This window comes from Bombina bombina, chromosome 1, assembly GCF_027579735.1.
Source record: "Bombina bombina isolate aBomBom1 chromosome 1, aBomBom1.pri, whole genome shotgun sequence".
Lineage (NCBI taxonomy): Eukaryota > Metazoa > Chordata > Amphibia > Anura > Bombinatoridae > Bombina > Bombina bombina.
Genome location: NC_069499.1, coordinates 166,809,346 through 166,828,849, shown reverse-complemented (window position 1 = coordinate 166,828,849; position 19,504 = coordinate 166,809,346). Strand labels below are relative to the sequence as shown.

At 38.9% G+C, this 19,504-nt stretch overlaps 1 protein-coding gene across 1 annotated transcript in view; it reads left to right on the top strand.

Moving 5' to 3' along the window:
* SMOC1 (SPARC related modular calcium binding 1) overlaps positions 1-19,504 on the top strand; it is a 402,783-nt gene that overhangs the window by 228,020 nt on the left and 155,259 nt on the right. The window contains exon 5 of the mRNA XM_053697708.1: positions 2,527-2,574. Coding sequence (XP_053553683.1) covers positions 2,527-2,574 — 48 coding nt within the window. The remainder of the gene's footprint in view (positions 1-2,526; positions 2,575-19,504) is intronic.

Here is a 19,504-nt window from a genome sequence, read left to right as displayed (position 1 = left end):
ATAGGATTAGAGCTGCTAAAATGCTAGTGGCTGTTCCAATCAGCCAATAGGATTTGAGCAGCTTTCATACTGCGGCCGACCGTATGAAGAGGAGCTCAGCGCTGGATGTCTTCAGGATGGACCCGCTCCGCGCTAGATGGATGAAGATAGAAGATGCCGTCTGGATGAAGACTTCTTGCCGACTGGATGAGGACTTCACCGGCCGGATGAAGATGAAAGAGGCCGCCCGGATGAAGACTTCTTGCCGCCCGGATGAAGACTTCTTGCCAGGTGGATGGATCTTTCAAGCGGGACTTCAATAACTGTAAGTGGATCGTCGGGGGTTAGTGTAAGGTTTATTTAAGGGTTTTTTGTGTGGGTTTTATTTTTAGATTAGGGTCTGGGCATGTAAAAGAGCTAAATGCTCTTTTAAGGACAATGCCCATACAAATGCCCTTTTCAGGGCAATGGGGAGCTTAGGTTATTTTAGATTTAGAGGTTTTTTATTTGAGGGGGTTGGTTGGTTGGGTGGTGGGTTTTACTGTTGGGGGGTGTTTGTATTTTTTTTAACAGGTAAAAGAGCTGATTTCTTTGGGGTAATGCCCCACAAAAGGCCCTTTTAAGGGCCATTGGTAGTTTATTGTAGGCTATGTTTTTTTTATTTTGGGGTTGGCTTTTTTATTTGATAGCGCTATTACATTAGGTGTAATTCTTTTTTATTTTTGATAATGTGTTTTTTTTTCGTAATTTAGTGTTTTTTATTTTTTGTAACTTAGCGTTTATTTTTTTGTAATTTAGTAATTTTTAATAAGTTTTAATAGTATATTTAAATAATTTGAGTAGGGTTAGGGTTTTTTAATATGTAATTTAGTTTATTTAGTTGCTAGTTTAATTTAATTGTAGTATAATAGTTAGGGTAGGTTAATTAATAGTTTAAAAATAGTTTATTTTAATTCTACAGGTAAGTTTACATTTATTTTAAGATAGGGATGTTGTAATTTTAATTTAAAGTTAGCGGGTTGTTAGGTTTAGGGGTTAATAGCTTAATTTAGTTTATGGTGATGTGGGGGGCTGGCGGTTTAGGGGTTAATAGGTTTAGTTAGTGGTGGTGATGTGGGAGGCCAGAGGTTTAGGGGTTAATACGTTTATTTAGTAGCGGCGGGATAGGGGTTAATAACTTTATTTAGGTTGCGGCGGGATAGGGGTTAAACATTTTAGTATAGTAGCGGCGTTTAGTGACAGGGTATAAATAAAGTTGAGATGAAGCCGAATAGACACGAGATCGATGACTGTTAGTTCATCCGACAACTAAATGATGGTACCTTTAAGTGACGTCATCCAAGATGGCATCCCTTCAATTCCGATTGGCTGATAGAATTCTATCAGCCAATCGGAATTAACGTAGGAAAAATCCTATTGGCTGATGCAATCAGCCGATCCAATCAGCCAATAGGATTGAGCTCGCATTCTATTGGCTAGGTTAGGGCTTATTTTACAGGTAAATTTGTATTTATTTTAACTAGGTAGTTATTAAACAGTTAATAACTATTTAATAACTATTCTACCTAGTTAAAATAAATACAAACTTGCCTGTAAAATAAAAATAAACCCTAAGCTAGCTACAATGTAACTATTAGTTATATTGTAGCTATCTTAGGGTTTATTTTATAGGTAAGTATTTAGCTTTAAATAGGAATAATTAAATTAATGTTAGTTATTTTATTTAGATTTATTTAAATTCTATTTAAATTAGGGCGGTGTTAGGCTTAGGATTAGACTTAGGTTTAGGGGTTAATAACTTTAATATAGTGGCGGCGACGTTGTGGACGGCAGATTAGGGGTTAACACATATAATGTAGGGTTCAGCGATGTTGGGGGCATCAGATTAGGGGTTCATAAGTATAATGTAGGTGGCGGCGGTGTCCGGAGCGGCAAATTAGGGGTTAATAATGTTATGCAGGTTGTGGCGATGTCGGGGGCGGCAGATTAGGGGTTAATAAGTATAAGATTAGGGGTGTTTAGACTCGGGGTTCATGTTAGGGTGTTAGGTGTAGACATAAATGTATTTTCCCCATAGGAATCAATGGGGCTGCGTTAGGAGCTTTATGCTGCTTTTTTGCAGGTGTTAGGTTTTTTTTCAGCCGGCTCTCCCCCATTGATTCCTATGGAGAAATCGTGCACGAGCAAGTTTTACCTTCTTACCGCTAACGTAAGCAGCGCTGGTATTGCGGTGAGATGTATGGTGTCAGAGTTTTTTTCTACCTTTTTTGCTCCATTAACTTCTATGGGGGAATACATTAAGATGAGCGGACAGTTTTTACTTTCAACTTGTAATACTACCGGACGCAAACAAAAAACGTACTACTAGCGAAGTTAGCGCATGGACGGGAGCATTAAATACAGCTCCACTTGTAATCTGGTCCATAGGTAGAGAGGAAATCACTGATAATGAAAAGTCATAGCAAATTTCAAAAGACCGTAAACCTTACTTGTGTGAATAAACGTCTTACAATTTATTTATATCTGCTTTTTCTGTTTCCTTTGAAGGTTCAGTAACTGATAAACCCTCAGCCCAGGGTAATTCTGGCAAGAGAGGTGAGTGCAGTTCTATGATTTGTTTTGTAATAAATAAGCAAATACAATTGGCGTGATATATCTCCATGCAGTTGCTAGCGCCACATTCCCAAAACCATTAACTAATTTGTTGTTTAAAGTAAAATTGTTGATATCAATAATACATTTAAACAAAAAGGCTGTTGTAAGATGATTCCTAGGGGCATATTTATCAAGCTCCGGATGGAGCTTGATGCCCCGTGTTTCTGGCGAGCCTGCAGGCTCGCCAGAAACAGCAGTTATGAATCAGCGGTCACAAAGACCGCTGCTCCATAACCCTGTCCGCCTGCTCTGAGCAGGCGGGCAGACATCGCCGGAATTCAACCCGATTGAGTACGATCGGGTTGATTGACACCCCCCCGCCCGTGAGTCTGCAGGGGGCGGCGTTGCACCAGCAGCTCTTGAGAGCTGCTGGTGCAATGCTGAATACGGCGAGCGTATTGCTCGCCATATTCAGCGAGGTCTGGCAGACCTGATCCGCACTGTCGGATCAGGTCCGACAGACCTTGATAAATTGGGGCCCTAATGTCTGGGGAGGAATGTGCCCCATATACACTTTCCGCTCAGTCAAGATATTAAAGCATAAATATAGGGGCTTGAATGTGTTTTGAATATAAACAAATAATCAATTTTAAATAGACCTAGCAGATGTGATTTCCAAAATATGCACTATAATTAATTATGCAAATTTCTGCTAAATGATATGGGCTTTTTTTCCCCATGTTAGTTGGCAACTCTACATACGCCTCGATAGATAACTAGATGACAATTTACACCTGGGGCGCAAGGCTTTTGAGTTTATTAAACTGATGGCAACTGCATATACAGTATATATGTACTGTGCTATTGCCATGAGTTTAATTAGTACATAAGTGTAAGAATTTGCAAAGCTTAAAGGTAATTGTGATTTGCTGAAACCTATTACTTTTTGTTTTTGCTTCTGGGTGCCAGAGGTTGTTCCTGTGGTTTAGATAGGGGGTGCAAGTACCCCCTTATTATTACAGTAACACCCTCAATTCTAAAAAAGGTGTACATAGATGTGCATTTTCAAGGTAACCCCTTTATTAAATGTCCTTTAATCTTCTCAAGGAGAAAGGGACAAGAAGGGGAGTAAAAAAAGAAAATCTCCACTGTTTGAGATACTCTTCATTTTTTAAAAGAACATTGCATTAAAGGGACAGTCAAATCAAAATTAAACTTTCATGATTTATATAGGACATGCACAACTTTACAATTTACTTTTATCATCCAATTTGCTTTGTTCTGTTGGTATTCTTTGTTGAATGCTAAACTTAGGTAGACTCATGTTAATTTGCAAGCACTTCACCTTTTCTCAGTGCATTTTGACATTTGATCACAGCTATACTTTGCTAGTTCATGTGCGCCATATAGATAACATTGTGCTCACTCACGTGGAGTTATTTATAAGTTGGCACTGATTGGCTAAAATGCAAGTCTTACAAAAGAACTGAAATAAGGGGGCATTTTGCAGAGGCTTAGATACAAGGTAATCACAGAGGTAAAAAAGTATATTAATATAACTGTTGGTTGTGCAAAACTGTAAAAATGGGTAATAAAGGGATTATCTATCTTTATAAACAACAAAAATTCTGGAGTAGACTGTCCCTTTAAGGCAAGAAGCTCATAAGAGTTCATTGTATTCAAAGCAGCTGCAGAAACACCTTTTCAGGTGGCTTGGGATCTGAAATAAATAAAAAAAAGTAAAAAAAATATTTTTAAAAATATTAAAAATAAAAAATCCTTTAAGAAAACCTTAGCACCCAGGTGGGAAAGTGCTTAGCACTCAAATGGTTAAGTTCTATTGTCACATGTTTTTCCCCCAGCAACATTTCTCTACTGAGCATGGGCAATAAACTGACTATAGATTTTGTTTGTAACATATGTTTAACACTGCAGTAGTTGTAAGACCGGAGGTGTCTATATGATGGGGAAAAAACTACCTGAAAGAAAGATAGAACATACCATTTATTAAACATGTATAAAAAGAAATTTGTTGGTGCAATACATTAGGCAACACTAAACTTGACACACTATACACACTATACACCCTGCTGGCAGTGCTTTCTCATAAATGTTATACATGTCCTTTTGCCATTTAGTGATCGATCAGCCGTTGAGAATACCATCGAATCTAGTGGAGCTGGAGAGGATAATGTGGCTATTAAAGTCATGCTAGAAAAACTTCTTAGTATGTTTAGCAAAGTATTCACAAAAAGCAGACAGAGATTTGCATGATTGTAGGCAGTATATTTTGCATGTCTGTGCCTGAAAGCAATTTATGGGTCTCAGCTGTATTTGCTCAGATAATATACTTCTCAACATTTGCTAAAGGCTTTCTGTGATAGAGATGTGAGGGGTCTCCCAAATCGTGGTAACTCAAAAAGATATGGTATGGCTGGAAGGTCTGCAATAGACCCTTATTCCAGTCAAACAGAATTCCCATGCAAAGTACCAGGGCCGGATTGGCCTACCAGGATACCAGGAGATTTCCCGGTAGGCTGCAGCAGCTGGGGCTGGAAAACTACAATTTAAAGAGGTGATTAATGGATGCAATTGGGTTGTAGGGTTGCTACATAACATCAATCTGACATTTTTATTTAATACATGGTAATATAATTTAATTCAGAAAAAAAATATTAAGGAAGGAGTGTCCCAGTAATTCCCTTTAAAAAAAGGGGCATGTGCATTCTATCGACTCAACGGAAAATAGGGCTGGTCTTCATATTTTTCCATGGCTGCTTTTTATTCCCAATTCGTCCCTGCGAAGTACATTGCATGACTGTCTGTGGGCCTGTCTTATGGAAGACCATTCCAAATTGTTTGAAAACTCCACAAAAACTCATTTATCTTACAGTTGTCAAATGCATTCTGGACACGAAAGCTCCCACTATACCATGGCCTAGTTTCCATTGAGGTGGTAAAGTTTGGAAACTGTTGGCAAAAACATTTATCTCCATTAAAGTCTATGGATAATTTTTTATGTTACCACCAGTTTCCAAACATTACCACCTCAATGGAAACTAGGCCTGTGTATGGGGACAGTCATTTCTGGTCCAAATTGCATTTTTAAGCTATGGAACTTATACATAAATGAGTATATATGATATATAATCATCTAATTGTTCAGTTATCATTGTAATCAAGTATTTGGAAGTTTAACTATGTTTATTATAAAGGTATCCAAAATGGTATGAAATAATAATTATTATTATTCTTTATTTATAAAGCGCCAACAAATTCTGCAGCGCTGAGCATGGGTACAAAGATAAAAGTAAATCGATGATACAACATTTTTAAGACAAAGGACACATTTGATCAAACAAATACGAAAGGAAAATGAGGTCCCTATTCCAGTGGGAACTTACAATCTAGAAATAATTATTTGTAAACATGATGAACTAATATTAATGGTATAGTGAAAAAATTGCCTTCAAATATAGTGGACAGTCATCAATATTGCAATATTTTGCTTTCACTTTGTCCGCCCTCTTTTTGTTTGTTTCTATGAAGGCATTTGAAGATCCTTGCCATGAAAAGCACAAATAAAAAGCTGATAACATTTGAGTAGTAATATTAATAAATGGTTTATCAATGTGTTAAATACTTTATTTAGGCTGCATTACTCTGTAATTCTTTTGATAATTTGTTGTTTGACCAAGAGGCCCCTGGGAATATAATAACATTTTGCAAGAAAAAAATAATCTTACCCAATACTGCCACCTTCCAACCGATACAGGAGGATCAGCCAATAATTTGTTGCAGTACTTTCATCATTTTCAATCATTTTCTATGACCAGGTAAGATTATTTACTTACAATTCTGAATATTTATAAAACACTCCAAGCACTTTACATAAACTGGTATTAATAGAGCAATTTATTTCAGAAAGGCTGTTATTCTTTAATTACAAATTGTACCCAAAAATGTTCCCTCATACATACAAAGTAGTAGCAACCAAAAATTGGCGTACCTCAGAGATATTGCGAGTTTGGTTCCAGACCACCGCTATAAAGTGAATATAGCAATAAAGTTAGTCACGCTCATTTTTTTCTTTCCCGGTGCATATAAAAGTTATATTTACGCTATAATGAAGTCTACCAGGTGTACAACAGCATTATGTCTAAAACAATATATATATATATATATATATATATATATATACTGTACATACCTTAATTTAAAAATACTTTATTGCTAAAAAAAAATGCTAACCATTATTTGAGACTTCAGTGAGTCATAATCTTTTTGTTGGTGGTCTGTATATATATAGGTGTGTGTTTGTATGTATGTATGTATATATATATATGGATATACAGTATATATATATATATATATATATATATATATATATATATATATATATACACACACACACACATGTATTCATGTGCATCTGTTCATTAATATGTTTATATATGTTGGAAATGTTGGTGCAGATAGTCTTGCTCAACACAGGGTTCCACAAACCTTCAATTTGTAAAAAGTTTTGAAAGATACATCTTCACAAGCCAGAGAAAAAATATGGTTTTTATAGGAACATCAATTTTATTAGAAAAGCAATACAGTAAATCTTTTTTGAAATACCCTCCCATGAAAAAGAATAAGTAAAAACGTTTTAAAGTGAATCAGGAAGTGTATGTTTGTTCACTACTATTATTTTTTGTATTTGTTGCTGTTTGGCTTATAGGGACAGATGCTAATGCTATATTCATGACAAAGATACACCTCCACAAGACTGATATATATATTTATCAAAGAGAAAAAAGAGTAAACCCAATCCTGCAACCCCCTATTAAGCCAATAAAATACAATACATGGTCACCTCCCCTTAGAAAACTTAAAGTGCAATTAATAAAAAAATGTGCTTTATTAGGGCAACAACAAACTATTCAACTGAGCCTATATCAGGGATCCCTGAATATTAAATATACCGGTATGATTACTACAAGTAACAGACATCTGCTAATCGTTAAATGTGCACAAAGTATCTAGCAGATTGCTATTTAGCCACAGCAAGTATAGGCAAGTGTATCCACTGCAAGTTGCAGTTCATAGTAATGATACAGGGCATAAAAAGTCTAATCTCTCAATGATAGGGTTTCCTCCATAAAGTAACAAGTAGCAGAGAAGCTCACCGGACCACCAGACACATCACAGGGACTCACCAGCTCTGACTTGGTATTCAGAAAGCATACCGTTTCTTAACTCAAGTACCAGGATCGGTGTTACTTGATACACACTTGCTCCGTGTGCCCGCCTCCATTAAGTGATGTCACTGGCGGGTCTCGCTGCTGAAACCCAAGACAGGTGTCCCCAAATGGAGTTGAATTCAAACTTTTGTCTTGTTCCTAGCCCTTTACATCCCCATCAGCTGGTAATCAGATCAATATATATATATATAATGTTCCTTTTTTTGAGAGTGTCAGATTTTAAAACATTGTCTAATTTTTAATCAAATAATACAAGCTCAGCATACCAGCCAAATCTTATCTTATTGCATTATTTTTTTACCAGCTGCATATTCTGTTTCTGGTAGCCTTTGAGGTGTGCATGCAAAGATATAATAACTCTTTCTTTAAGATGTGTCTAATTCCTTCATGTCTATTTTTAGTTCTACCTCCATCTTTGTATACTTTTTAAGAACGCCTGCCAGATATCAATGCCAAATCTCAGACCTCATCTTACTTCATAGTTTAAATAGTGTGAAAATTCTAGAGGTGTTCCTGTTATGGGGAAAAATTGACAGCCCATGATTAATTTTATGAAATCCGTGCAATGGACAAACTTAATAACAGTGGTGTCATGCAGAGAAGTTAACCTGCTGGTGATTTGTAGAAAACCAAATTATTTATTACTAAAGTGTTTCATGGGAGTTAAAAAAAAAGACTGAAGTAAATTAAATGTCATCATACAATTGCTTGATTTATAGCATATGTAGTTGCTAATTTTCAGACGGGTCAGACAAAAGTAGATAGTCTTGAACCTTTTAGCATTGACTTTTATTTTAATTGTATTTTCTGTTCCAAAGAAGATTTCAATATTATATTGTTTAATACATTTAGTATTGCAGAAGTTGAAATATAAGAGATTGCAAGAACATAGAGGATCCAGGTACATACTTTGAGGGGTCTATTTATGAAGTAGCGGATGCTGCTTCTGACCCTCTCTGCTTCAGTTTCGGAAGACCACTGCTTCTTAACTCGTCCACCACCTCTGAGGTGGCGGACAGCAATCAGCCCGATCAAATACGATAGGGTTGATTAACACCCCCTACTAGCGGACGATTGGCCGCGAATCTGCAGGGGGCGGTATTGCACCAGCAGTTCAACAGAACTGCTGGTGCAATGATAAATGCCAACAGCGTATGCTGTCGGCATTTATCGATGTGCGGCGGACATCATTCGCTATAGCGGATCATGTCTGTACACACCTACATAAATAGACCCCTTAGAGACAACAGAAAAACACAGGTATATAAAGAATTATAAAAATGTTGTAAGCCATAAGTAAAGTTTTAGGAGTCGTAGCTCCCTGGGTTTGTATCTTTTTAATTACTGTTACATACTCCCCTTTACTGTTACCGAGGTCTACAATATTTCTATTTGGCATCATTACATCCAACCATTTTGTTTTTTGATATAACTCAGGGGTGTTGCTTCTTTAAAGGGATTGCAGGGTCAGAGCTCTGCTTTGAAGACTGATGTCAGTTTTAGGTACAGGGGTATGATCTGGGTGTTGTGTTACTGGGCCAGGTGTCTGACCTGAGGTCTAATTTGGATATGGGGTTGCTGGTTCAGATGTCTGAACTGAGGTCTAATTTGTGTATAAGGTTGCCTGGTCAGGATTATCATCTAAAGCCTGATTTGGGTATGGGGTTAACAGGTCAGGACTATCCTCCTAGGTCTTATTTGGGTATGAGCTTGCAGGAACAAGGGTCTGATCATAGGTCTGATGTTAGTATGTAGAAAAATGAGTTACAAAGTCTTTAACAAAAGAATAGTGCTTTACCTCTACAATTATATAGGAAAAATTCTCACTGAATAATACTGGAACGATTTTTTTAACCCTTCATACTTTATCTTTATTGGTTTAACTATTTAATCATACAAGTTTAAAAACACTTACACTCTCTAAATAATAATATTTAGCATAGGTGTGTGAATAATACCTCTGATAATCATGTATCTAGATATGAAACATTGTAATTGGTTTGTATAGTATCAAGCAGTCAGATACAAACAATCTTTTGTAGCAGGCTATTAATACATTCAGAAATAACTCTATAACCTGTTAATATGTGGGATGTCAGATTATGAGATTAAAGCTATTTAGCTAATACTCTATCTGTAATTACAAAGTCCTTGCTTGCACAGTTAACTTTAGCACAGCTGTTCAGTGTAATGGATTCTGTCTGCTTAAACTCTCTAGATATTAATATTTAGCATAGGTGTGTGAATAATACCTCTGAGAATCATGTATCTAGATGTGAAACATTGTAATTGGTTTGTATAATTTCAAGCAGTCAGATACAAACAATATCTTTTGTAGCTGGCTATTAATAAATTCAGAAATAACACTGTAACAAGCGTACCTGTTAATATGTGGGATGTCAAATTACGAGATTAAAGCTTTCTAGATAATACTCTATCCATGATTATTAAGTCCTTGCTTGCACAGTTAACTTAAGCACAACTGTTCAGTATAATAGATTCTGTCTGCTTAAGCCCCTTCTATAGAGGGGGCTAGATTAAGGTTTAACTGGACCTTGTATTGTAATGTAGGAGTCCCTGTTTCACAAACAGAACACTATGTAGCAACATAAACATGTCTCAAGATAAAATTTGTGTTTCTAAAAAATTCTTAAGGGCCTCGCCGCACCGATGAAACGTTTTTGAATATCTCGCCTGAACGGCAAGGTTTTTGATATCAGGCCTTAAGTGCTGTTGAGTGATAGTATAAGAAGTTGTAAAAGAAATGTAAAAATGTGTTTTGCCCATATACTCTGCACCACTACCCAGGTTTCCATTAAACAAGGGTGATTCTGTACATAAATATTAGTTTCAGTGCTTTTAAAACATATAATACAGTCTGTTTCATTGTTGTAAAAAAAAAAAAACACTAAGCAGTGGGTTGTGCTTATACTTAAAGGAAAAGTAAACTTTGGCACTCCGCCAGGCAGCATTCGCAAGTATAACTAAAATAAGTATGAGTTTCATTCATCGTTTTCTTTACATATATAAATACCGATCGTAACCATTCTTTATCTTTTTCATAGAGCGCTCCTACCGCCGTAACTCTGCCTGTGTTTATTTCTTGTTTATTAATGATGTGTTCCAATTAAACCATTTCTCCAACATAGGTGTGTCCGGTCCACGGCGTCATCCTTACTTGTGGGATATTCTCTTCCCCAACAGGAAATGGCAAAGAGCCCAGCAAAGCTGGTCACATGATCCCTCCTAGGCTCCGCCTACCCCAGTCATTCTCTTTGCCGTTGTACAGGCAACATCTCCACGGAGATGGCTTAGAGTTTTTTAGTGTTTAACTGTAGTTTTTATTATTCAATCAAGAGTTTGTTATTTTAAAATAGTGCTGGTATGTACTATTTACTCTGAAACAGAAAAGAGATGAAGATTTCTGTTTGTAAGAGGAAAATGATTTTAGCAACCGTTACTAAAATCGATGGCTGTTCCACACAGGACTGTTGAGAGGAATTAACTTCAGTTGGGGGAACAGTGAGCAGACTTTTGCTGCTTGAGGTATGACACATTCTAACAAGACGATGTAATGCTGGAAGCTGTCATTTTCCCTATGGGATCCGGTAAGCCATTTTTATTACAGAGTAAATAAGGGCTTCACAAGGGCTTGTTAAGACTGTAGACATTTTCTGGGCTAAATCGATTCATATATAACATATTTAGCCTTGAGGAATCATTTAATATGGGTATTTTTGTAAAATAATATCGGCAGGCACTGTTTTAGACACCTTATTCTCTAGGGGCTTTCCCTAATCATAGGCAGAGCCTCATTTTCGCGCCGGTATTGCGCACTTGTTTTTGAGAAGCATGACATGCAGTCGCATGTGTGAGGAGCTCTGTTACATAAAAAAGACTTTCTGAAGGCGTCATTTGGTATCGTATTCCCCTTTGGGCTTGGTTGGGTCTCAGCAAAGCAGATACCAGGGACTGTAAAGGGGTTAAAGATAAAAACGGCTCCGGTTCCGTTATTTTAAGGGTTAAAGCTTCCAAATTTGGTGTGCAATACTTTTAAGGCTTTAAGACACTGTGGTGAAATTTTGGTGAATTTTGAACAATTCCTTCATATTTTTTCGCAATTGCAGTAATAAAGTGTGTTCAGTTTAAAATTTAAAGTGACAGTAACGGTTTTATTTTAAAACGTTTTTTTGTACTTTGTTATCAAGTTTATGCCTGTTTAACATGTCTGAACTACCAGATAGACTGTGTTCTGAATGTGGGGAAGCCAAGGTTCCTTCTCATTTAAATAGATGTGATTTATGTGACACTGAAAATGATGCCCAAGATGATTCCTCAAGTGAGGGGAGTAAGCATGGTACTGCATCATTCCCTCCTTCGTCTACACCAGTCTTGCCCACTCAGGAGGCCCCTAGTACATCTAGCGCGCCAATACTCCTTACTATGCAACAATTAACGGCTGTAATGGATAATTCTATCAAAAACATTTTAGCCAAAATGCCCACTTATCAGCGTAAGCGCGACTGCTCTGTTTTAGATACTGAAGAGCATGAGGACGCTGATGATAATGGTTCTGATATGCCCCTACACCAGTCTGAGGGGGCCAGGGAGGTTTTGTCTGAGGGAGAAATTTCAGATTCAGGGAAAATTTCTCAACAAGCTGAACCCGATGTGATTTCATTTAAATTTAAGTTGGAACATCTCCGCGCTCTGCTTAAGGAGGTGTTATCCACTCTGGATGATTGTGAGAATTTGATCATCCCAGAGAAACTATGTAAAATGGACAAGTTCCTAGAGGTCCCGGGGCCTCCAGAAGCTTTTCCTATACCCAAGCGGGTGGCGGACATTGTAAATAAAGAATGGGAAAGGCCCGGTATACCTTTCGTCCCTCCCCCCATATTTAAAAAATTGTTTCCCATGGTCGACCCCAGAAAGGACTTATGGCAGACAGTCCCCAAGGTCGAGGGGGCGGTTTCTACTTTAAACAAACGCACCACTATACCCATAGAAGATAGTTGTGCTTTCAAAGATCCTATGGATAAAAAATTAGAAGGTTTGCTTAAAAAGATGTTTGTTCAGCAAGGTTACCTTCTACAACCAATTTCATGCATTGTCCCTGTCACTACAGCCGCGTGTTTCTGGTTCGATGAGCTAGAAAAGGCGATCGATAGTGATTCTCCTCCTTATGAGGAGATTATGGACAGAATCCGTGCTCTCAAATTGGCTAATTCTTTCACCCTAGACGCCACTTTGCAATTGGCTAGGTTAGCGGCGAAAAATTCTGGGTTTGCTATTGTGGCGCGCAGAGCGCTTTGGTTGAAATCTTGGTCAGCGGATGCGTCTTCCAAGAACAAATTGCTTAACATTCCTTTCAAGGGGAAAACGCTGTTTGGCCCTGACTTGAAAGAGATTATCTCTGATATCACTGGGGGTAAGGGCCACGCCCTTCCTCATGATAGGTCTTTCAAGGCCAAAAATAAACCTAATTTTCGTCCCTTTCGTAGAAACGGACCAGCCCCAAGTGCTACGTCCTCTAAGCAAGAGGGTAATACTTCTCAAGCCAAGCCAGCCTGGAGACCAATGCAAGGCTGGAACAAGGGAAAGCAGGCCAAGAAGCCTGCCACTGCTACCAAGACAGCATGAAATGTTGGCCCCCGATCCGGGACCGGATCTGGTGGGGGGCTGACTCTCTCTCTTCGCTCAGGCTTGGGCAAGAGATGTTCTGGATCCTTGGGCACTAGAAATAGTCTCCCAAGGTTATCTTCTGGAATTCAAGGGGCCTCCCCCAAGGGGGAGGTTCCACAGGTCTCAATTGTCTTCAGACCACATAAAGAGACAGGCATTCTTGCATTGTGTAGAAGACCTGTTAAAAATGGGAGTGATTCATCCTGTTCCATTAGGAGAACAAGGGATGGGGTTCTACTCCAATCTGTTCGTAGTTCCCAAAAAAGAGGGAACGTTCAGACCAATCTTGGATCTCAAGATCCTAAACAAGTTTCTCAAGGTTCCATCGTTCAAAATGGAAACTATTCGAACAATTCTTCCTTCCATCCAGGAAGGTCAATTCATGACCACGGTGGATTTAAAGGATGCGTATCTACATATTCCTATCCACATGGAACATCATCGGTTCCTAAGGTTCGCATTCCTGGACAAGCATTACCAGTTCGTGGCACTTCCTTTCGGATTAGCCACTGCTCCAAGGATTTTCACAAAGGTACTAGGGTCCCTTCTAGCTGTACTAAGACCAAGGGGCATTGCAGTAGTACCTTACTTGGACGACATTCTGATTCAAGCGTCGTCCCTTCCTCAAGCAAAGGCTCACACGGACATAGTCTTGGCCTTTCTCAGATCTCACGGATGGAAAGTGAACGTAGAAAAGAGTTCTCTATCTCCGTCAACAAGGGTTCCCTTCTTGGGAACAATAATAGACTCTTTAGAAATAAGGATTTTTCTGACAGAGGCCAGAAAAACAAAACTTCTAAACTCTTGTCAAACACTTCATTCCGTTCCTCTTCCTTCCATAGCGCAGTGCATGGAAGTAATAGGTTTGATGGTAGCGGCAATGGACATAGTTCCTTTTGCGCGCATTCATCTAAGACCATTACAACTGTGCATGCTCAGTCAGTGGAATGGGGACTATACAGACTTGTCTCCGACGATTCAAGTAAATCAGAGGACCAGAGACTCACTCCGTTGGTGGCTGTCCCTGGACAACCTGTCACAAGGGATGACCTTCCGCAGACCAGAGTGGGTCATTGTCACGACCGACGCCAGTCTGATGGGCTGGGGCGCGGTCTGGGGACTCCTGAAAGCTCAGGGTCTTTGGTCTCGGGAAGAATCTCTTCTACCGATAAATATTCTGGAACTGAGAGCGATATTCAATGCTCTCAAGGCTTGGCCTCAGCTAGCGAAAGCCAAGTTCATACGGTTTCAATCAGACAACATGACGACTGTTGCGTACATCAACCATCAGGGGGAACAAGGAGTTCCCTGGCGATGGAAGAAGTAACCAAAATCATTCAATGGGCGGAGACTCACTCCTGCCACCTGTCTGCAATCCACATTCCAGGGGTGGAAAATTGGGAAGCGGATTTTCTGAGTCGTCAGACATTACATCCGGGGGAGTGGGAACTCCATCCGGAAATCTTTGCCCAAATTACTCAATTGTGGGGCATTCCAGACATGGATCTGATGGCCTCTCGTCAGAACTTCAAGGTTCCTTGCTACGGGTCCAGATCCAGGGATCCCAAGGCGACTCTAGTAGATGCACTAGTAGCACCTTGGACCTTCAAACTAGCTTATGTATTCCCGCCGTTTCCTCTCATCCCCAGGCTGGTAGCCAGGATCAATCAGGAGAGGGCGTCGGTGATCTTGATAGCTCCTGCGTGGCCACGCAGGACTTGGTATGCAGATCTGGTGAATATGTCATCGGCTCCACCATGGAAGCTTCTTGTTCAAGGTCCGTTCGAACATCCGAATCTGGTCTCACTCCAGCTGACTGCTTGGAGATTGAACGCTTGATCTTATCAAAACGAGGGTTCTCAGATTCTGTTATTGATACTCTTGTTCAGGCCAGAAAGCCTGTAACTAGAAAAATTTACCACAAAATATGGAAAAAATATATCTGTTGGTGTGAATCTAAAGGATTCCCTTGGAACAAGGTAAAGATTCCTAAGATTCTATCCTTTCTTCAAGAAGGATTGGAGAAAGGATTATCGGCAAGTTCCTTGAAGGGACAGATTTCTGCCTTGTCTGTGTTACTTCACAAAAAGCTGGCAGCTGTGCCAGATGTTCAAGCCTTTGTTCAGGCTCTGGTTAGAATCAAGCCTGTTTACAAACCTTTGACTCCTCCTTGGAGTCTCAACTTAGTTCTTTCAGTTCTTCAGGGGGTTCCGTTTGAACCCTTGCATTCCGTTGATATTAAGTTATTATCTTGGAAAGTTTTGTTTTTGGTTGCAATTTCTTCTGCTAGAAGAGTTTCAGAATTATCTGCTCTGCAGTGTTCTCCTCCTTATCTGGTTTTCCATGCAGATAAGGTGGTTTTACGTACTAAACCTGGTTTTCTTCCGAAAGTAGTTTCTAACAAAAACATTAACCAGGAGATAGTCGTGCCTTCTTTGTGTCCGAATCCAGTTTCAAAGAAGGAACGTTTGTTGCACAATTTGGATGTTGTTCGCGCTCTAAAATTCTATTTAGATGCTACAAAGGATTTTAGACAAACATCTTCCTTGTTTGTTGTTTATTCTGGTAAAAGGAGAGGTCACAAAGCAACTTCTACCTCTCTCTCTTTTTGGATTAAAAGCATCATCAGATTGGCTTATGAGACTGCCGGACGGCAGCCTCCTGAAAGAATCACAGCTCATTCCACTAGGGCTGTGGCTTCCACATGGGCCTTCAAGAACGAGGCTTCTGTTGATCAGATATGTAGGGCAGCGACTTGGTCTTCACTGCACACTTTTACCAAATTTTACAAGTTTGATACTTTTGCTTCTTCTGAGGCTATTTTTGGGAGAAAGGTTTTGCAAACCGTGGTGCCTTCCATTTAGGTGACCTGATTTGCTCCCTCCCTTCATCCGTGTCCTAAAGCTTTGGTATTGGTTCCCACAAGTAAGGATGACGCCGTGGACCGGACACACCTATGTTGGAGAAAACAGAATTTATGTTTACCTGATAAATTACTTTCTCCAACGGTGTGTCCGGTCCACGGCCCGCCCTGGTTTTTTAATCAGGTCTGATAATTTATTTTCTTTAACTACAGTCACCACGGTATCATATGGTTTCTCCTATGCAAATATTCCTCCTTTACGTCGGTCGAATGACTGGGGTAGGCGGAGCCTAGGAGGGATCATGTGACCAGCTTTGCTGGGCTCTTTGCCATTTCCTGTTGGGGAAGAGAATATCCCACAAGTAAGGATGACGCCGTGGACCGGACACACCGTTGGAGAAAGTAATTTATCAGGTAAACATAAATTCTGTTTTTAATTGGTCCCCCACTGGCGTCCCAACATACCTAACTACCGCCCACCATTCCAACTACGCATGTGCGACACACTAATTACTGCAGCCTTCTGATATGCTTGTGCATGTAATACGCATGCGCATTCGCGCTTTTGAAGTCAGAGTTGTTCCCACAAGTACAATCATCGATCATAACTGCCAGTTGATACAATATTTAATTTGTAGTAAGTATATTACATGTTATAATGATCCTTTACAATATAAACTGAATAGATCGGTGCAAACTTTATAGGAATGAATAATTGCGTATTTTATATAAATAATAGACAAATTACTAAATTAGGTGTGTAATGTAACAGTGTATTCTTGGAGTTTCATTTGCGCATGTGCGAATTACAGAGAGAGAACAATTGTGCGCATGCGCGAGATGTGTAGACGGACGAGAACGCTCACAAATGTACATGTAAGGGCGGGTGGTACCGATCTTATGTGTAGTCTTCATGAATATGGAAATGGTCGGGTGGGAGGAGTAAGAAGGAATACGGTATGCAATTTTTCTAACATATAGCTACAAAATAAGAAAGATGTATTCAGATAGCCATTAGTGCGTTGCTGCTCTATCAACAAAGGTTACCAAGAGAATGAAGCAAAATTGATTATAGATTCAAAATTGGAAAGTTGTTTAAAAATCTATGCTCTATGAGTCATGAAAGATAAAGGTTGGGTTTCATGTTCCTTTAATATCCCTTTATGATAGCCTAATGATTTAATTGAAAGAATGGGTTCTTCCTATTATACTGTATCTACATTATTGCCAGTGACATATGGTGTATTCTACTGTAGTACAATTATGATATGTACATATACACACAGTGCATATATGATGTCTAGGGGGTTGTATGCATTAAAGAATATAGGAACTAATAAACTAGATTAAGTCACCACATTTAAAGCCAGGGCCGCCATCAGGGGGATGACAGGGGTGACTCAGGTCAGGGGCCCAATGGGCCAGGGGGGCAACTTTAGGCAAGAACTAAAAAAAAAAAAAAAATTAAATTTTGGCAGCCACCAGTGGGTACTACAGCAGAGTGCTAATTGAGCATGGAAAATGTTATTACAAGGAGTAAAGTATTAGCATTTGAGAGGATTTCTGAGTGTGCACTAAACCACTATGCACAGTGTTAGACAGACTTGGCACTTTTTTTGTACAGTGTGTGCCAGATCACATTCATTTGCAGAGGAGGTAGGACTTAACAAATGTTTTTTTATTTCTTTTATGCAATTTCGGATTGTAACTTCAGTGTGGTAGTAGTTGTATAGTGGGACCAGGGGTCCATAAAAACACATTTTTTTTAGCAGCAGTGTATTTATGATTATTTGACAATGCTGTAAAAATTCTATATTTAAAACCACACAGAAATGTTTCCTCCTCAATACACAAATGGTAGGTGCCCTTTTGGCAGATATGCATTATATATATATATATATATATATATATATATATATATATATATATATATATATTACATTCCAGTTTACTGCCCCTTTATGCAAGGACTTTCCAGATGCAAGGAGGCATTTTATCTAAGATTTTTACAACTGCATAAAATGTTATACTCTCAGACTAAGATTGCTCAGTGTTTGAAATGAGACAGGTTAACTTAAAACTGTTCAGTTTACACTACAGCTGACTTAATTTGGAAATACATACAAATATGCTGCATTTAACCAGATCTAATGGTATAAGTACCACAGCTTATGGTTCCACCAATACCATATAGAGTGCAGCATATTAAAAATCCATAAGTACAGCTGACAGATGGGAACATTTGTACACAATATTTGAAGTGGTGCTCTTGGTTAGGGAAAATGGGGAACATATGTCAACCTTTTAAACATACTTTTCTTCATCTAGCCATCTACCCATATCATTAATGTACAATTTTGAATTCACAGAATTATTTTTGTTTGCACATTTACAAATATGATTCTTTAAAAAGTGATGTCATGCATGTCACACACTGTTGATTTAGGGGATGCAAGGTGCATAAATGTTTCCTCCACTGAGTGTTTCTGTGGGTGTCTGTGTTTATGTCTTTGTGCTTTTGTTTGTGTCTCTATCAGTATGTATGTCATTTTTTTCTGTGGGTCTCTCTGTGAGGGTGGGTGTGTATGTCTTTGTGCATTTTCTGTGGATGTCTGTGAGGGTGTGTGCATATGTCTTTGAGCTTTTTCTATGGGTGTCTCTGGGAGGGTGTGTGTATGTTTGTCTTTGTATATTTTCTCTGGATGCCTCTGTGAGGGTGGGTATGTATGTCTGTGTTTTCTGTGGATGTCTCCGTGAGGGTGTGTGTGTATGTATGTATGTCTGTGTTTTCTGTGGATGTCTCTGTGAGGGTGTGTGTCTTTCTGTGTTTTATGTGGTTGTCTCTCTGTGTGTGTATGTCTTTGTGTGTTTTCTGTGGGTGTCTTTGTGTGTGTGTGTGTATGTCTTTGTGTGTTTTCTGAGGCTGTCTCTGTTGGTGTTTCCTTGGGTGTATTTGCAAGTTTGAGTTTGTGTGTGTGTCTATTGTCTGTTCCTTTTTAGGATATTTTGACCTTACTACAGACTTTGAGACTAACAAGACCTTTCCGGAAGTCACTAATCCACCATTTAACCTTTAAATTATTGTTTAGGCAGTTCAGGGCCCTTCCTTTCAGTAACTGCATGCTTTCATCAT